The sequence below is a fragment of the Populus euphratica genome, unplaced genomic scaffold, assembly GCF_000495115.2.
Source record: "Populus euphratica unplaced genomic scaffold, PopEup_1.0 scaffold19.1, whole genome shotgun sequence".
Classification (NCBI taxonomy): Eukaryota; Viridiplantae; Streptophyta; class Magnoliopsida; order Malpighiales; family Salicaceae; genus Populus; species Populus euphratica.
Genome location: NW_011499853.1, coordinates 2316016 through 2333977, shown reverse-complemented (window position 1 = coordinate 2333977; position 17962 = coordinate 2316016). Strand labels below are relative to the sequence as shown.

Below are 17962 nucleotides of genomic sequence, written 5' to 3'. Positions count from 1 at the left end.
GAATAAAATCCGGAAGCCACTCAAATTTTTCTCCTTATCGTCCTTAGAATGTGCTTCAGAAGTCGAACTTTCTGACAACAAATTAAATGGTACCATTAATATTCTGATGCAGTCAAATTTCCCAACAAGATAGGCATAAAAGCTCCATGAAATCCATATGGGACTCTGCAGGGCAGTGTGATTTTGGCAACTGGCTCACTGGTGAACCTTCTGGTGTCGATTATATAAGCCTTTAGAAAAGTAAAACAAATACATTAGAGGTAATGACACATCCAATAATATGATCATAATGTTATGTGTGTGGACACAAATGGACGGTGGCAGCCATGGTAGGTGGCAGCCATGTTTGGTAGCAGCCATGGTTGGTGGCAGCCATGGTTGAAGTCATAGTCAAATGGTAGGTGCCTAACTTGCCCACCATTGTTGAACAATCATCTCCCTCCTCAGCTATAAATAAAAGATGTATTGATAGCTGAGATGCACCACGAGATAGAGAGAAACACAGAGAGAGAGCTAAGGGTGAGAGTTGAGTTGAGTTGAGAAGTTTTTCTCCTCCTCCTTGTTTTGTTGTTTGTATTACTCTTGAGCTTGATTAATACAAACCAGTAGCTCCGTGGAGTAGGCAAGTTGCCGAACCACGTAAATTTGTGTGTGTTTGAATGTTTGGATCCCCTAACAACTGGTATCAGAGCTTGTTCTTGAAAGTTCTTGAAAAAGAGGGTGTTTGATCCAAACTCAAAACTCAAAGTTCTCAAAACGTGTTTTTGAACATACCACCGTGAAGAGGACGACGAGAGGAATCCACTGGTGAAAACCCGACGAAAATCCGACGTCCTGCATGCCCGCACGCGCCTACACGCGCCACCACCAGGACTGCCCACGCGCACAGACGCGTCGTACGCGCGTCATGCGTCTTCCTCGCCAATTCCTGCAAATCGGCACTGCCACGTCAGCAGCCACGTCAGCCATCCAGCACAGTCAGCAGCCGCGCGCCCCTGCCACGTCAGCCGTCTGACCGGTCAACCAGCCACGTCATCCTGCCTCGTCAGCGACACGTCATCACCGCCACGTCAGCCGCAAATCTCCGCGGATCTGCCACGTCAGATTAGGTGGGCCCCACATTGCCTACGTGTCTGACACGTCATCCTGCCACGTCAGCATATCTGGGTTTTGATCCGGTGTGGCGCAGCGACTATTCCTCCTGCCACGTGGCTTCATCTGCAGCGTCCAGTTATCCCAAACTTTGATTGTTTAAATCGGAGCCATCCGAAGTCCGATTTAGGTGATCTCAGTGTCGTTTCCAGCATTTTTGGCCATTCCGGACACATCTGTAAGGAATTGAAAAATTTGATGGAACTGATTTTGGATATTGGAAAATGCAAATTAAAGATTATCTATATGGGAAGAAACTTCATCTTCCTCTGTTGGGGAGCAAGCCAGAAAACATGTCAGAAGAAGATTGGCAAATACTTGATAGACAAGTCTTGGGCATTATCCGGCTATCATTATCAAGAAGAGTTGCTCATAATGTTACAAAAGAGAAATCCACAGCAAGATTGATGGAAGCCTTGTCTGGGATGTATGAGAAGCCATCAGCAAATAACAAAGTGCACTTGATGAAGAAGCTGTTCAACCTGAAGATGACAGAAAGCACCTCTGTTACACAGCATCTTAATAATTTCAACACCATCACAAATCAATTGTCATCCGTTGAAATTGAATTTGATGATGAGATCCGAGCACTTATTTTACTAGCTTCACTTCCAAGCAGTTGGGAAGGTATGAGAACAGCCGTAAGCAACTCAGCTGGAAAATCCAAATTAAAGTATGATGATATCCGAGACCTGATTTTAGCTGAAGAAGTACGAAGAAAAGACTCGGGTGAAAGCTCAAGTTCAGGTTCAGCTTTCAACATCAACACTCGAGGAAGGAGACAAGACAGAGGCTTATCCAGAGGCAGATCAAAATCCAGGTACAGAAGCAAAAGCAAGTTTGGACCCAGGAAGCAGGTTGAATGTTGGAATTGTGGCAAACCTGGCCATTTTATGAGGAGTTGCACAAAACCAAAGAAACCTGAAGCTGATTCTGCAAATGCCACTACAGATGAGGTACAAGATGCTTTGATCCTTGCAGTACATAGTCCTATTGATGATTGGGTTCTTGATTCTGGAGCTTCATTTCACTGTACTCCACACCATGAAATGATGCAAAATTACACTGCTGGAAATTATGGGGTAGTCTATCTGGCCGATGGACAACCATTGGATATTGTGGGTATAGGAGATGTGCAAATCAAGACAATGAATGGATCTACATGGAACTTGCAAAATGTAAGGCATGTTCCTGAACTAAAGAAGAAGTTGATCTCGGTCGGACAACTTGATGATAGTGGCCATTCAATCCTTTTCTCTGGAGGAATGTGGAAGGTATCAAAGGGAGCAATGGTTTTGGCTCGTGGAAGGAAAACCGGCACCCTGTATATGACCACAAGATCAGCAGATATAATTGCCTCTACTGAAGCAGATAATCAGGCGCAACTATGGCATTGTAGACTCGGCCATATGAGTCAAAAGGGGATGAAGATACTTCAGTCAAAGGGAAAGCTGCCAGAGTTAAAAAATGTTGATCTAGACATTTGTGAAAGCTGTGTTCTCGGAAAACAGAAGAAGCTCAGTTTTTTAAAGGTTGGCAGGACCTTAAGACCAAGAAAACTAGAACTAGTGCACACAGATTTATGGGGACCAGCTCCAGTAGCATCTCTTGGCGGTTCTCGGTACTATGTCACTTTTATTGATGACTTTAGCAGAAAGGTATGGGTCTACTTTCTGAAAAATAAATCTGATGTGTTTGACACGTTCAAGAAATGGAAGGCTATGGTTGAGACTGAATCAGGTTTGAAGCTGAAATGCTTACGATCTGATAATGGAGGAGAATACATTGATGGAGGTTTCAAGGAGTATTGCGCTGTCAACGGTATCAGAATGGAAAAGACAGTTCCAGGCACACCACAACAGAATGGTATTGCTGAACGGATGAACCGGACCATCAATGAACGAGCTAGAAGCATGAGGTTGCATTCTGGGCTACCTCAAACATTCTGGGCTGATGCAGTTCATACTGCAGTTTACTTGATCAACCGTGGACCATCAGTACCTTTGGAGTTCAGACTGCCCGAGGAAGTCTGGAGAGGAAAAGAAGTACAGCTTGCTCACCTAAAAGTCTTTGGGTGTGTTTCCTATGTGCATGTAGACTCTGATGCTCGCAACAAGCTGGATGCCAAATCAAAGAAATGTTTCTTTATTGGCTATGGAGATGAAGAATTTGGATTTCGGTTCTGGGATGATCAAAACAGGAAGATTATCAGAAGCAGGAACGTGATCTTCAACGAGAAAGTTTTGTACAAAGACAAATCAAGTACAGAACTAGAGATAACTGATTCAGATACGAGTCCACAGAAATCTGAATTCATACAATTAGAAGGGCTTCCTGATGTTACCACTCAAGAGTCCATACAAGACAGTTCAAGCACTTCAGTACCCACCACTTCTACACAAGATAGTGCAGAGCCAAGTGAACCAGCTGTTCGCAGGTCTTCCAGGACTATAAAGCCTCCACAACGGTTCACACTTCTACTGAATTATATCTTGCTGACCGATGGTGGTGAACCATTAAATTATGAAGAATCCTTACAAGATGGAAACTCGAGCAAGTGGGAGTTAGCCATGAAGGACGAGATGGAGTCATTGCTGAAGAACAAGACTTGGGAGTTAACCAAACTGCCTGAAGGAAAGAAGGCCTTGCAAAACAAGTGGGTCTACAGAGTAAAGACCGAGCATGACGGATGCAAACGGTTCAAAGCAAGACTTGTTGTAAAAGGGTTTCAGCAAAAGAAGGGGATCGACTATTCTGAGATATTTTCTCCAGTTGTGAAGCTTACAACAATCAGAGTTGTTCTGGGGATAGTAGCTGCAGAAAATTTACATCTTGAACAATTAGATGTAAAAACAGCATTTCTTCATGGAGAATTGGAGGAAGACATTTACATGCAACAACCAGAGGGGTTTGCAATACCAGGAAAGGAGAGTCAAGTTTGCAAACTAAAGAAGAGTCTATATGGTTTGAAGCAAGCTCCAAGACAGTGGTACAAGAAGTTTGATAACTTCATGAGTAGTACAGGATACACAAAATGTCAGGCTGATCATTGTTGCTATGTCAAACATTTTGACAACTCCTATATCATTCTACTGCTATATGTGGATGATATGTTAATTGCAGGTTCCAGCATGGAAGAGATTGACAAGCTAAAGCAACAGTTTGAAATGAAGGATCTGGGAGCTGCTAAACAAATACTTGGCATGAGAATCATCAGAGACAAAGACAAAGGCATACTAAAGCTTTCACAGGCAGAGTATGTCAAGAAGGTTCTCAGCAGGTTTAGTATGGATAATGCTAAGCCAGTATGTACACCTCTGGGGAATCATTTCAAGCTCAGTAAAGACCAGTCACCAAAAACTGAGCTAGAACGTGGATACATGGACCAGATCCCATACGCCTCAGCTATCGGCTCCTTGATGTATGCCATGGTCTGTACTAGACCAGATATTGCCCATGCAGTGGGAGTTGTAAACCGATATATGAGCAATCCTGGAAAGCAGCATTGGGAGGCAGTGAAATGGGTCATGAGGTACTTAAAAGGCTCATCGGAGACATGTCTTATTTTCACAGCTGGCGGTTTGAAACTTGAAGGCTTTGTAGATGCTGATCTAGCAGGAGATGTTGATAGCAGAAAGAGTACTACAGGTTATATATACACTCTAGGAGGCACTGCTGTTTCTTGGAGTTCTACCTTGCAAAAGATAGTTGCTCTTTCAACGACAGAAGCTGAATATGTCGCAGTTTCAGAATCCGCAAAAGAGATAGTATGGCTACAGAGTTTCCTGCAAGAATTGGGCAAGATGCATGGAAAAGGTACTTTGTATAGTGACAGTCAGAGTGCAATCTTCCTTGCCAAGAATCCAGCATTTCACTCCAGAACAAAGCACATACAGATCAAATATCACTTCATCAGGCAATTGCTCGACGATGAACAACTGTTACTTGAAAAGATCTGTGGAAGCAAGAATCCAGCCGACATGTTAACCAAAGGAGTTACTCTCGATAAACTGAAGCTGTGTAAAGCTTCAGTGGGTCTTGAAGATTAAAAGACAGACCTAACACCATTTGTGTCCAAGTGGGAGATTGTTATGTGTGTGGACACAAATGGACGGTGGCAGCCATGGTAGGTGGCAGCCATGTTTGGTAGCAGCCATGGTTGGTGGCAGCCATGGTTGAAGTCATAGTCAAATGGTAGGTGCCTAACTTGCCCACCATTGTTGAACAATCATCTCCCTCCTCAGCTATAAATAAAAGATGTATTGATAGCTGAGATGCACCACGAGATAGAGAGAAACACAGAGAGAGAGCTAAGGGTGAGAGTTGAGTTGAGTTGAGAAGTTTTTCTCCTCCTCCTTGTTTTGTTGTTTGTATTACTCTTGAGCTTGATTAATACAAACCAGTAGCTCCGTGGAGTAGGCAAGTTGCCGAACCACGTAAATTTGTGTGTGTTTGAATGTTTGGATCCCCCTAACACATAACATACCAAACCGCAAGATTATTTGACTTACTTTAGACATGTTTGTTTCTTCATTGTGGACAAAAGTGATGATCCAACCATCATCTTCTTCATGACTTCCTGGTTTAGGAACAAAGGCAGCTCCAGTGCAGAAAGTATTCTGTTCAAATTTGTGGTAATCCACCTTTATTAGCTCTTCATATTGGCCATCTTTCTGGTTCACAGAAACAAAATAGTGTCAGCATGATTTTAAATGTGTTGGGAAAGAGGGTTACACACATAAGAGCTTAACTAACTACCGAATTGGTTTGATCAGTGTCTGGCTCTTCAAAGTGTAGTTTTGCTAGACCTCCATATTTAGCCATACCTGAAATGTTCAAGTGTTAGTAAGCTTATCATCAGGATATAGTAAATTTCTATAGAAAGAAAAATGTTATTTATAATCACCTGAGTCAGAGCTAGCACTGCAATCAATAACTTGGGTATAGCCATATTTATTTTTAACACCAGTAAAATTTCCATTGATCGATGGAAAATCCATAGAGAATTCAGTTCCTGTCAGGTATCTTTCCTTAACATCTCCAGTTTTCATATTTAATCTCCATTCGCAGCAACGACTAAAAAGCGATCCATCCTCTGAATCAGAACTATATTCATCAACTGATTCTACTTGCTTAAGCCTTCTTGAAAACCACTCAAATTTATCCACACCCATATCAGGTCCAGGTATGATTGAATCAAGAGCCCTACATGCCCTCACAACAACCTGTTCAACCACAGAATCGCATTTATGTGTCAGAAGTTGAAAGGTTAAAATCGAGTGCATGTTTCAAATAATATAAATATACGTCTTAATATGTGATGTTCTTATTACTTTACCTGATGACCATCCTCAAAACAATTAAGAAGGTGAAATGTGGAACTTGATTCCACCTGAAACCACTTGATTGAGTCTGCGTCGGCATACCGAGGCATGATTCCAATTCTTGCATATTCTGCCTTGTCATATTTTATTAACCTACATTTATGCACGTATATTGTGGTTCTTAAAAGATAATTTTCCAGCATTTTTCATGCATAGTACACGTGAAGTGCAGAAGGATATTTAGTACTCACGGGCCGCCTTTAAGCAGTCGTTGTATGTCTAGAATGAGTGGAAAATCCATTATCACATTGTACCTGCAAACACTAATTCATGTTGATCAATTAATGATGTCCACATTTTGAGGCTAATGAAAAGATACTGGACCTTAGTTTACCTCCGTGTAAGTCCCACGTCATGAGTAAGGGAGCACCTGTTGAATTTGAGATCAACTTTATGAACCAATCTTTTCCCATCAGCTGAAAATTTGTTTGGATACGTGCACAGAATATCAACAAGCTTTAAGAGATATTTCGTAGCTCAAAATTTATTTCAGTACTGTTCTAATTGAAATGCATATACCTGAAACTATTCCTAGTTGCATGAAAGGTTTTGTTGCATCCACCCCAATTATAACCAGCTCCCCGGTATCCGGGGCTCTCTGCAACATCAAGAAGAAGAAGAAGCCAATTCAGACAGAAAACAATACGGTATCTTTATAGTCTAAGGTATATGGAAGAACAGGAACCTTCGGATGGCTGGTAAAAGGCCGATCCCAAGCCCCATTGACATCCCAATTTCCTAAAGTTTCTAGTGTAAACATGTTAATTTCTTGAGGCATGTGATTTTCAGCAACGGAGTAGTACTTCCCTGAATGCTCAAAAACGTTGGTGTTGCTAAGGTACTTGTTAACTTTGCCAAATCGCAGCTGCATATCCATTTAGGAAGACACGATCAGTTTATAAACCATCGCCATAAAGCCCCCAACAATTCATTTTAGTCATATTTTCATTGGCGCCAGGGAACTTGATATTATATATATATATATGTGTTGCATAGATATGGCGACCCACCAAATTTAGCAAGTAAGCTGATAATATTGCTGGGGAGCTGCCTTCTATTGCAGGAAGAAAAGATGGCTTGTTTCTTTGCTTTTCTAACTCGAATGTTTCGGATTCGACATATTTGTTTTTGTAGGTGACTGTCCAGCTTCCATCTCTAGCTTTATCAAAATACAAAACATGAAGCATCCCTTCTCCTTCTACCCAAATGTGACTTGACCTTCCAAACATAGATACAGCTGATTTTAGTCCCCCAAAAAGAGGATTCGGTCCTGCAAATTTACATGTTAGAGTAAATTGTTATTTCATCCCTGTTTTTAATTAGTTAAATAATTAGTTTATCCCTATGATTTAGAAAAACCGAATATTGGGTCCCTTTATTGATATATTTTCATACCCATTTGTAATTTCGTCCGTTAATGTTTTTTCATGACAATTTTATTGTTTATTTTCTGAAACATCTTTCCATCCCACCTAATAAAGACAAGATTAGAAAGGGCAATTTAGAAATTTCAAAAAGGAATTTACAATCGACTTTAGTCAAGGTATTAACTTATTATTTTCAAACCCACAAGGAACAACTTACAAAATAAATAAAAACAAACCCAGGGATTAAACTATAATTCAATCTACAATCAACTTTGGTGATCGTAGCTGGCAGCCGCCCTGTTTTTTGAAAAAAGAAGTTATAGATGATAGGTCATGTGTCATATATATATATATATATATATATGACAATACGACGACTTCAAATGCTTTTTGGATGTTTATCAATGGCATCTACCAGTTAAAAGCAGATGAGATTCTTCTAAAACTTTGAGATTTGGTTGACATACTCCAACTTTTCTTGTATAAAACATAGTTATTATACTATAATATAATTTGTACTCGATGTGACGTGTGGGAGCTTATTGATCATAACGAATTTAATAGTTTAGGTGCCCAAAAAGAATAATTTCCCCCCACATTATCATCCGGCTTTGATTCGTCTGCTAAGTTTTATTAATATATCGGTTAGATTATAAGTTTATTTAACACCCATTATTTAAAAGAAACTTAATTACAATACATAAAAATTATTCAAAAACACTCTGAAAAAGTTCACGAACAAAAAAAGAAAAAAAATTACTTTAAATAGTGAAGTCATTTTCACAAGTTGTAAGAAAACGTCTTTTAATTAAATTATGTTTCGAAAGGGATGTATAAATTAAATAGTTAAAACTTGAAATGTCTTATTGAAGGTTTAGCTGCCAATCAAAGAAACAAAGAAAAGAAAAGGATCATAATATATATAAGTAATAATAATACACCTGATTTTTAACATTTATAGTTCAATCCTGTTTGAATTCTACGAGTCATTATTAATTAGATATAGCTAAAATACTTTGAGTGTTTGGAAGTCCAATAGTTTTTTATATTTTAACGTGTTTTGAAAATATATTTTATTTAAAAAAATATTAAATTATTTTTTTTCTCGAAAAGTACTTGACAACAATATTCCTAGGCCATTGCTTTCTTGATCTTGTTGGCATGTTTTCTTGTTTGGTCAAATATGGGCATTTATATCGTTATTATTATAAAAAATACCACACAAACAGCAAGTATCATTCATTGAAGCAATGAGATCTCTATATGCATGCATGTGATGCTAGTTTATGGATGTATTACACCAACCAAAATCCATATATATATATATATATATATATCGAATTTAAATCATGATGAGGATAACATAATGAAGAAAACGAACCATTTCTTACATAGACGCCCTCTGGGAAGTCGTTTGGAACTTTCCCTTCGATGTTGGTGACAAGAACAGTTTCCTTTAATTCATCAACTGGAGCAAAGTTACTCTGCAGGAGCGAGCATTAATTGAAACGAATAGTATATGAATTTCATTGTTTGGCAAAGTTTCTTAGCAATGGACACTCATTCACATTAATTAACGTACCTGAGAAGGGAGCAATGGTTGGTCAACAAACTCGAACATGGAATCGACAAAAACATCCAGTAATCTCAAGGAAGTGTTCTTGAAGAAAGCCTTGGAAACATCGATCCGCAAAGAAAGTTGTTCCAGCTCTCTCAAGAATGGCTGCTCATGCATGAATCATGAGAACAGTATTAATTAGTATCTAAAACGAGCTGAAATACCAGACCAATATATGATTCATGTCAAAAAGCTTGATTCTGGAAAAAGCTTCGCTCATTAGAGACAAAGAAAAACTTACCTTAAAAGTAGAAGAGAGTGAAGTTTTCAAACGATGAAAGTTGTCTGAAACAGAAGGCCTCTGTAGACAACAATTCACTCGAAAAGCCAAATGCGATGAAGATGCCATTTAAACCCCTTGTCGCTGCCGAACTCGAATTTCACAGCTTGACAAGTTATAATTACGTACAATAATGCATAGGATGAATGGGTTGAAATGGTGTCCAATCTACGGACCATAAATATTCGGTGGAGGGGGGGGGGTATTTAAGGGAGACTTGATAGTTCAACCTCAATTTTTTTTTTTGGTATTTCTCAATGCCATATAATTGTATAATTATAATAGAAAAAATATATAGAGTATGGTTTTTATTTTATCCCAAATTAACGCCATTGTGTAGCAAGATACAACACATTGCTATAGTGCTTTGTTTTTTTAACATCCTTAATATTCAAAGTCAGGGGACCGAGGTAAAAAAAGACATGGAAAATTGGTGACAATTTAAACGATGAAATGAAAAGTTCACTTTGGTCCTTCTACTTTTCAATTGATAAATTTTTAGTCCCTACAGTTTTTTTATATTAAATTTTAATATAAAATTTATTTTTTTTATTTTTCATTCCTTGTTTTGAGAGATATAAGACAAAATTGGTGGATTTCGATGGAAAAAAAAGAGAGTTTTAATTAACGCCAATTATAACCACAAAATGGATTATTCTTGGTGTTAATAAGTACCATTTGATTCAGGAAGTTTCACAAGAGTGTTTTTTGGCCTTTCCATCGTCCCATATGATACATGTAAACTTAAGAAATGTTTTGAATTTGGAATGATTGATTACAAATGTTTCGACTAATTTTACGGTTTTTTCAGATTATATATAAATGATATTTTATATGTATTTTGAATAAAAAATAAATTAAAAAATAATTGTTTAAGTATAAAATATTCATGCCTCGATTTCGCAACAACTTTGTGATCATAAATTTATGAATCGTAGATAACATCTCCTCTATTTTGTTTTTATTTAAATATATATATATATAAAACGAACAACACGACTTCCATCTTCCATTGTTTAATAAAATAAAAGTAATAGGCCTAGAATCCAAGCCAGGCCTCTTTTGGATGCGGCAGGAGCCCATGCCCACATGCTTGCCTAACTTGTTTCTTTTTCTTCTTCTTTTCTACATTTTACGCTTTAGTTTATTCAAATAGTTTGATTACAAAATAATTTTCATTTATTGGATATCATTGAAATTCTATTTTTTTAATAAAATCATAGCCTCGTTTTATATCAGTGAGAGCTCTTTTTTATACAGCTCTTCGTGATTAATTTTTAGATTTTATTTGATCATTAATTTTTTTTATTAAATATCGTTTGGTTTTTTCATTTTGTTTATGAAATTTTATAATAATATTTTTACAACAATAGCTGGCTTTTTATTATAGCCCTCCACAATTATTTTTATTCACAATAAAAAATCCTTAATTCATAATAAAATATTTTTTTACGACTCTATATATATATATAACTAATGATATATATATATATATACATAAAAACAAAATTTATCCAACTTGTACTGGAGCACTTGTCAATAGAATACTTATCTCTAAAGTGCTCAGGGTTTTAAAAGGTTTTTTTTCTTAATGATTATGAATGTATAGTGTGGGTTTTATTAGATTATTTGAGTTTAAAATATAATCTTTTCAAAAGATTTTTGCAATCTTCTAGGTTTTTGCAACAAATTTATTGACTATTTATGCGTGGTTCCTTAAATTAATCTTAAGGTTTTTATGGGGTGCATTTTTCTTATGCAAGTGTCCTTTATTTTGCATGATTGTATATTTTTGTATTTTTTTTTATTGTGAAGAGTATGAGAAGGTTTTACTTTGTGTTGATGATTTAATATATATTTTTTTCATATTTTTTTAGCATTGATTTTTCACTCATTTTTTTCATGTATTTTTTTAGATTAAGTTATTTGAATCTTATTGGTTCCTTCAATATTTTTATTTTGAGAATGTTACTTTAATCTTGTATTTGACTCTATTGATTTTTTTTCTCTATGCTATATGTATTTTCATTTGTGGTGATTGTTATGATTTTTTATTCAAAAAGTTTTCTTTAATAAGTATGTTAAATTAATAGTTGGTACCTTTTTAATTAAATTTTATTTTTTGGGTGTTTTCTTAATGTTAGTTTTATATTTTTAACTATTTATTTTAATCTGTTTTTTGTTGTGCTTGCATCGAATTTTTAACAATTAATTTTTTGAGATTGTCATTAAATTTAGAATTTTATTTTTCTATGTTTTATTTGTGCGCACGCTTTTATTTATGGTAGATTTATTTATTTGTTTTTATTTTGATTTTTTTGTGATATTTTATTTTTTTTACATATAATTAATTTTATTTTTTATTAGTCTATATCCAATTATATATTTATTATTTTTTTAGTATTTTTTTATCTTCTTTTTATAAGATTATTTTGTTATAAATGTATTGAAATTTATTACTCTTTATGTATTTGATTTTTTTATTTATTTTTGGTAAGAGAATATTATTTTTATTTCATAAATGTTTTAAAAGTACTTGTATTATATTTTTACATATTTTAGACGAATTTTTTTAATTAATGTCGATATATATGACTATTCTACATTAATTTGTATATAAATTTATATTTTAATTTCTTTATGGTGTGTGTATTATTCCCTCAGCTTTTTTTCAGTGTGTTTTTTTTTTTCCTATTGTAGTAATGAATAAAATATATATTTTCTATCCAAACACTATATATATTATAACACGTACATTAATTGTAACAGAATCATCCTATTCATAAATATACATGCCATTCCAATAATCTAATGGATTAATTATTGAATTTCAATTGAAAGGCTGCGAAGTTAAAACGGTCAGTAAAACACCTGTCATTGACTATACACACAAACTCCTCCTTCTGCGTTAACCATTTATTGAATCTCTATTCGAACACTAGTTGAGGGAGTTTTAATTTGATATATAGTAGCCCATTTCATAGTTAAATAGATTTGGTGTGTATGTTCTCGATCTATTTGATGTTTCTTGTGATTCCACATAGTACTTGCGAAGCTATAATATATATATATATCACAGGATATGAAATCTTTTGCTTCAAACCTTCAACAAAATATTTATTTATTATACAAAACTCTAACCCATGTAAGAAAATCATTATGCACACACTTATAAATTACTATTCACTTCAACAACAAATTAATACACGAATTCTCTATTTTAATTAATATATTACCGTCCTTGTATGCTTATTTCAGCATAATTTAGAATCCTAGTATGCTTATACTAGAAAAAGAATATCCTCATTTATAAATCCATTAAAATAAACCCGTTGATAAAACTATTTAATAATATAATACAGGTTAACCATTCAAGTATAAATTGAACTTCAAATTAATATCACAAGAAATAAAACACAACATTATATCTAGTTGCATCCCCAAAGTCATATTAATTATATTTCTTTATAATTCCACTCAATATCTCTTTATATGATTTCTTATAGTTTGATTAGTAAATTTTTTGAGGTATCACTGAGAATAACCTTACTTCCTCTCATGTAAATAATATTATTGTTGCTATCAATGATAACATCACTATAATAAAACAACAATGTCATATTAAAAGACATATTCAATAAAATAAAAATATTGAACGCTATCGTATAACAATAATAATCTCAGACACAAATCAATTATGCTATCGTATAACAATAATTACAATAATAATCTCAGACACAAATCAATTGTCTCTGACTCTGAAAAACAATTACATGAATTGACAAAATTTTGCAATTCTCCCGAATTCTCCTACAATTTATCAACAGTCACAAATTCATGTATGGAAATGCAAGTTAATATATATATATATATATATATATTAACTTGAATGTGCTGATTAGTTTGCATTCCATGTATTTTAATTAATTTTATATTTTTTAAAAATGATAAGTATATAAAATTTTAAGAAATTTAAAATTTATAAAACTCAAATTAATAATTTCTAAATAACAAAATTTAGTACCTATTCATTTAAATTATACTCTTCAAAATTAAAGAATGCTATTACAAGTAGCACAACTAGCCATATATAAGAATTTGCACTTTTTTATTAGTTGAGCTATTTCCTGTAACACAATATGTATATCACAATATATATTTATGTATATATATATATATACATATATATATTGTGATATAGATATTGTGTTACAGGAAATAGCTCAACTAATAAAAAAAGTGAAAATTCTCAAAATTTCTCTAGTTGCGCTATTTTCCAAAAATTTTTCTTCAATGAGTTAATTTGAAAAAATAAATCCCAATAAGGTCATTATCTGGATTAGACTGATGTAGCTGGGCCAGTAATAGTGTGCTCATATGAGCAGCTTAGGCTTTTTAAAATGCCTCCTGACGTTTCCGTTGGTCCATCAGAATGTTTTCTTTATTTTCTTGGATGCATTCGGAGTTACAAAACCATGGAATATGCTTTAGTTTTTAGAAAATATCCAATCTCTTAGGATTAAATTTTAATAACATTATAATATAAACACTCGCTAAAACGCAGATCTTTTAACTCTTCAAGAATATAATTAATATTTATTAACATATAGCTTCTTCCGGTGGCCAATCCTAACTAAAATGATGTGGAGTGGCCAAATCATTAATATAATATTATCTATTGGATTGGTAATGTTGCAATTACCATTAAAATTTAAATTATGAAAAAATAAATTTTTAAAATTTTATTTTTAAATATTTAAAAAATCATCACATTACAATTATTAAAAACTTAACTGGTCAATATATATTTTATGCTACAATACTAATTACAAAGACTATATATATATATATTATCATTCTTTAAACATTTTATTTAAGATATATTATATTATTAAAATAATTTTTAATTGCTAAGAGCTTGTTGAATTATATTACTACTTATAAATATATCTAATTATAACTCCCATAAATATTTGAATATAAATACTTCCAATTCTAATATGGTAAATATTAGATTACATAAAAAAAGCATAGTAATTTTGATTCTAACATCAGTAAAATTTAAATTGAAAGCTATATATATATATATATATATATATATATATATATATTTTATTTTTTTTATTAAAAACACAAGTATGTATCATATATCATATTTATATTTCACAATAAAAAATCACAAATCAAATATATAAATTCAGAAAAAAATAAAATATATAGATTCAAAAAAAAAAGTGCAGAAACCTACAAATAAATTCAAAAGGATCCTTGAATTTATTTGAAATTTTTTATATAAAAAATATATTTTATCAAATATCAAAAAAATTAAAAAAATTGAACTTATTCTCTGTTTTTTATCTGGTCTAGATCAGTCTATATGGACTGGGCTGGACCCAGTTGGCCTTGCCTGGTCACTGGTCCAAGCCAGTGACCCGGCTGGCTTGAAGCAGCACGAATCAACTCACGCGTGCATATATAGTAACCGGTGAAATTGCAGTGCACAGGGTCTAGTGAATTGAAGTTGTAAAACGGGGAAGTGAAGAACTAACCTGGTGCAGGGAGGCGAAGACGAAGACGGTGACTTGCTTTGGATCCCTCTGTTCCTCCTTTCGTTTTCTTTCCCCCTGATTCTTTCTTTTCTTTTGTTCTCTCTGTGCAATCTTTGTTGGTCCTTGTTTCCATTTTCTCTCTGTCTCTCTCTGCGTTTGGCTCTCTCTCTCTCTCTCTGTATTTCTGTCTTCGTTTGTTAAATCTTCTGTATTCTGTCCTGTGCTTCTTCTTCTTCTTCTTCCTTTTCTTTTCTATGTGTATCTTCGTTGTCCTCTGGTATTCTTTCCTCGTCCATGTGTTTGCTCTGTTTATGTTCGCTGGCTCTTCTCCCTTGTGTTTGTTCCCTCTGTTCTCCTCTGTACGTCAATGTTCAGCTTTACGTTCGTCCCCTGCGTGGTTTTTTCTCTGGCTTTTATAAAACCAGAGAATGCCATGCGGTCGCCGAGAGGACGAAGCGATCTTGCAGGACCGTTACAGTGGTAACGGAGATGCATCGTGGGGCGCGGGGCAGCTGTTTTTTTCCTTCCTCGTCTGGTCTGCTGAATAGTCTTCTTTGAAACGGCGCCGTTTTTCAAGTAAAATGCCTATTTTCCATTTGACCCTTGGGGTTCTGAAATTTAGCAATTGGACCCTTATTCATGGAAAAATGTTTTTTTTGTTTTTAATTTCCCCCCGGATCAATTGCAATTAGACCCCTAGAGTTTAGTGCCATTTACAAAAACATCCATTGTTTTTGAATTATTAAATTCATCCTTAATTGACTCTTCAACTTTTAATTCTTTCAAAATTATCCCTACAAAATCAATTAAACTCCCTATAGTACTCCTGCCATTTCACCATAGTCCTTGGACTTTAATTTCTCATAATTTTGCCTCAAATCAACCCAAAACTTTGTTATTTCTTCAATTAAACCCCTGATTTCATTAGTTAAACTAATTTTCAAGTTCAATTAAGTCCGTAAACTTATCAATTCTTCCATTAAGCTTATGATTTCATTAATCAAACTAATCCAAAGTTTAATTAAGTTCTCATATTTATTAATTCTTTTAATTTCTATCAAAATTGAGTTTTAAATTTATAGTTCCATCCTTATTAGTCCTAACTTTATGTTTTCTTGACCCAATTCTCAAATTATTTTTTTGTTATTTTTTTATAATTTATTTTTTATAATTTATTTTTTTGATTTGTTATTTTTTAAAAAAAATTCAAAAAGATAAAGGCATCTACCATGTGTAAAATAAGTATTTAAATCTAAAAACTTCCATGGAGTTTGAAAAATAATATTATAATTTTTTTATATTTAAAACTTGCATAATAAAGTGGAGTAAACTCATAATTATTTAATTAGAAAAAATTTAAAATCATGCCAAATAATCATTTTAACTAAAAGAATTAAACTATTGAGTAAAATATCAAAGAATAATTTTATATTTCTATGTAATGCCTATGGTATCACCAACAATTTATTTTGGTTCCTGGACTATAATTTCTTGTAATTTCAAACTAAATTAGTTTTAAAATTTGTTATTTCTTCAATTAAGTCCTTGATTTTATTAATTAAACTAATTTCAAGTTTAATTAAATCTCCAAACTTATTAATTTTTTTGATTTTTGACCAAATTAACTCTCAAATTTATAATTTTATCCTTATTAACCTCAAACTTTCAATTTGTATTGTCTTAACTCAATTCTCAAATTATTTTTCATTCATTCATTTCCTTTTTTGTTATTTATTTATTATTTTTATTTTAAAAATTGGGTTATGACAACATTTTAAAATTGTGTTCAAATAAAAAAATAGTAGATTTGTTTATTTAAGGTTGAGAATCCTCAATAAAATCTTAATCAGAATACGGACGTTGACAAACCGAGTGTTGTGATGACTGAATTTATTATCAAAAGTTGAATTGTGTTGAGATTGGGGGAAGGTGACCGATTGTTGTAGGAAAAAATGCACAAGAAAAAAGAAAAAATGAGAGAGGGGGAGAGAATGATTGATCATCAAGTCATAAATTAAATATAAATAATAGAAGGATCGACATAATTATTCGGTTAGTAATTCTGCCGGTCATTCTATCAGTAAAAATATTACGTCACCATACGATTTGTTTTTTTTGAATTCTATTATAATATCGTTCATAATTCTATCAAAATATATTGAGGGATTTTTTTCTTCAGCATATCTATACAATTTGTTTTTTTTTGAATTCTATTATAATATTGAGGGATTTTTTTCTTCAGCATATTTAAGGATGTATTTTACCATCGAGTTAATTCAGTCAATAAAAGTTACACATCATCATACTATTTTGACTTTTTTATATTTATTATTTTTCTATTACAATTCCATCAATATATATTAATGAAAAAAATTATGCTTGTGTTTATCGATAGATACAAGGATGAAAAATTTTATCGGTAAAGTTGACCGTAATATACTAACAAAAAAATTCTATTAATATTTTTGTTTATACTTGATAATTTTCTAGTAGTATACAATAACTTCATATATATGTGTATGTGTGTGTCTGTGAGACACTGACTAAATAAATGAAATTCCTCCAAAAGTTGTAACAACTCTCGACAATAAGAGGGGATAGGTTGACAATGC

The 17962-nt window shown here is 33.4% G+C and overlaps 1 protein-coding gene across 1 annotated transcript; it reads right to left on the bottom strand.

The window, feature by feature from the left end:
- Positions 1 to 95: 95 nt before the first annotated feature.
- LOC105122416 (carotenoid 9,10(9',10')-cleavage dioxygenase 1-like) lies at positions 96 to 9870 on the bottom strand. The gene is made up of 13 exons (XM_011021507.1): positions 9763 to 9870; positions 9486 to 9626; positions 9285 to 9387; positions 7547 to 7806; positions 7222 to 7401; positions 7056 to 7134; positions 6871 to 6952; positions 6728 to 6790; positions 6491 to 6629; positions 6059 to 6377; positions 5925 to 5978; positions 5664 to 5848; positions 96 to 230 (listed from the first exon to the last, which is right to left on the bottom strand). The coding sequence occupies exons 1-13, from the start codon at positions 9868 to 9870 to the stop codon at positions 96 to 98; spliced, it is 1848 nt and encodes a 615-aa protein (XP_011019809.1).
- Positions 9871 to 17962: the final 8092 nt, after the last annotated feature.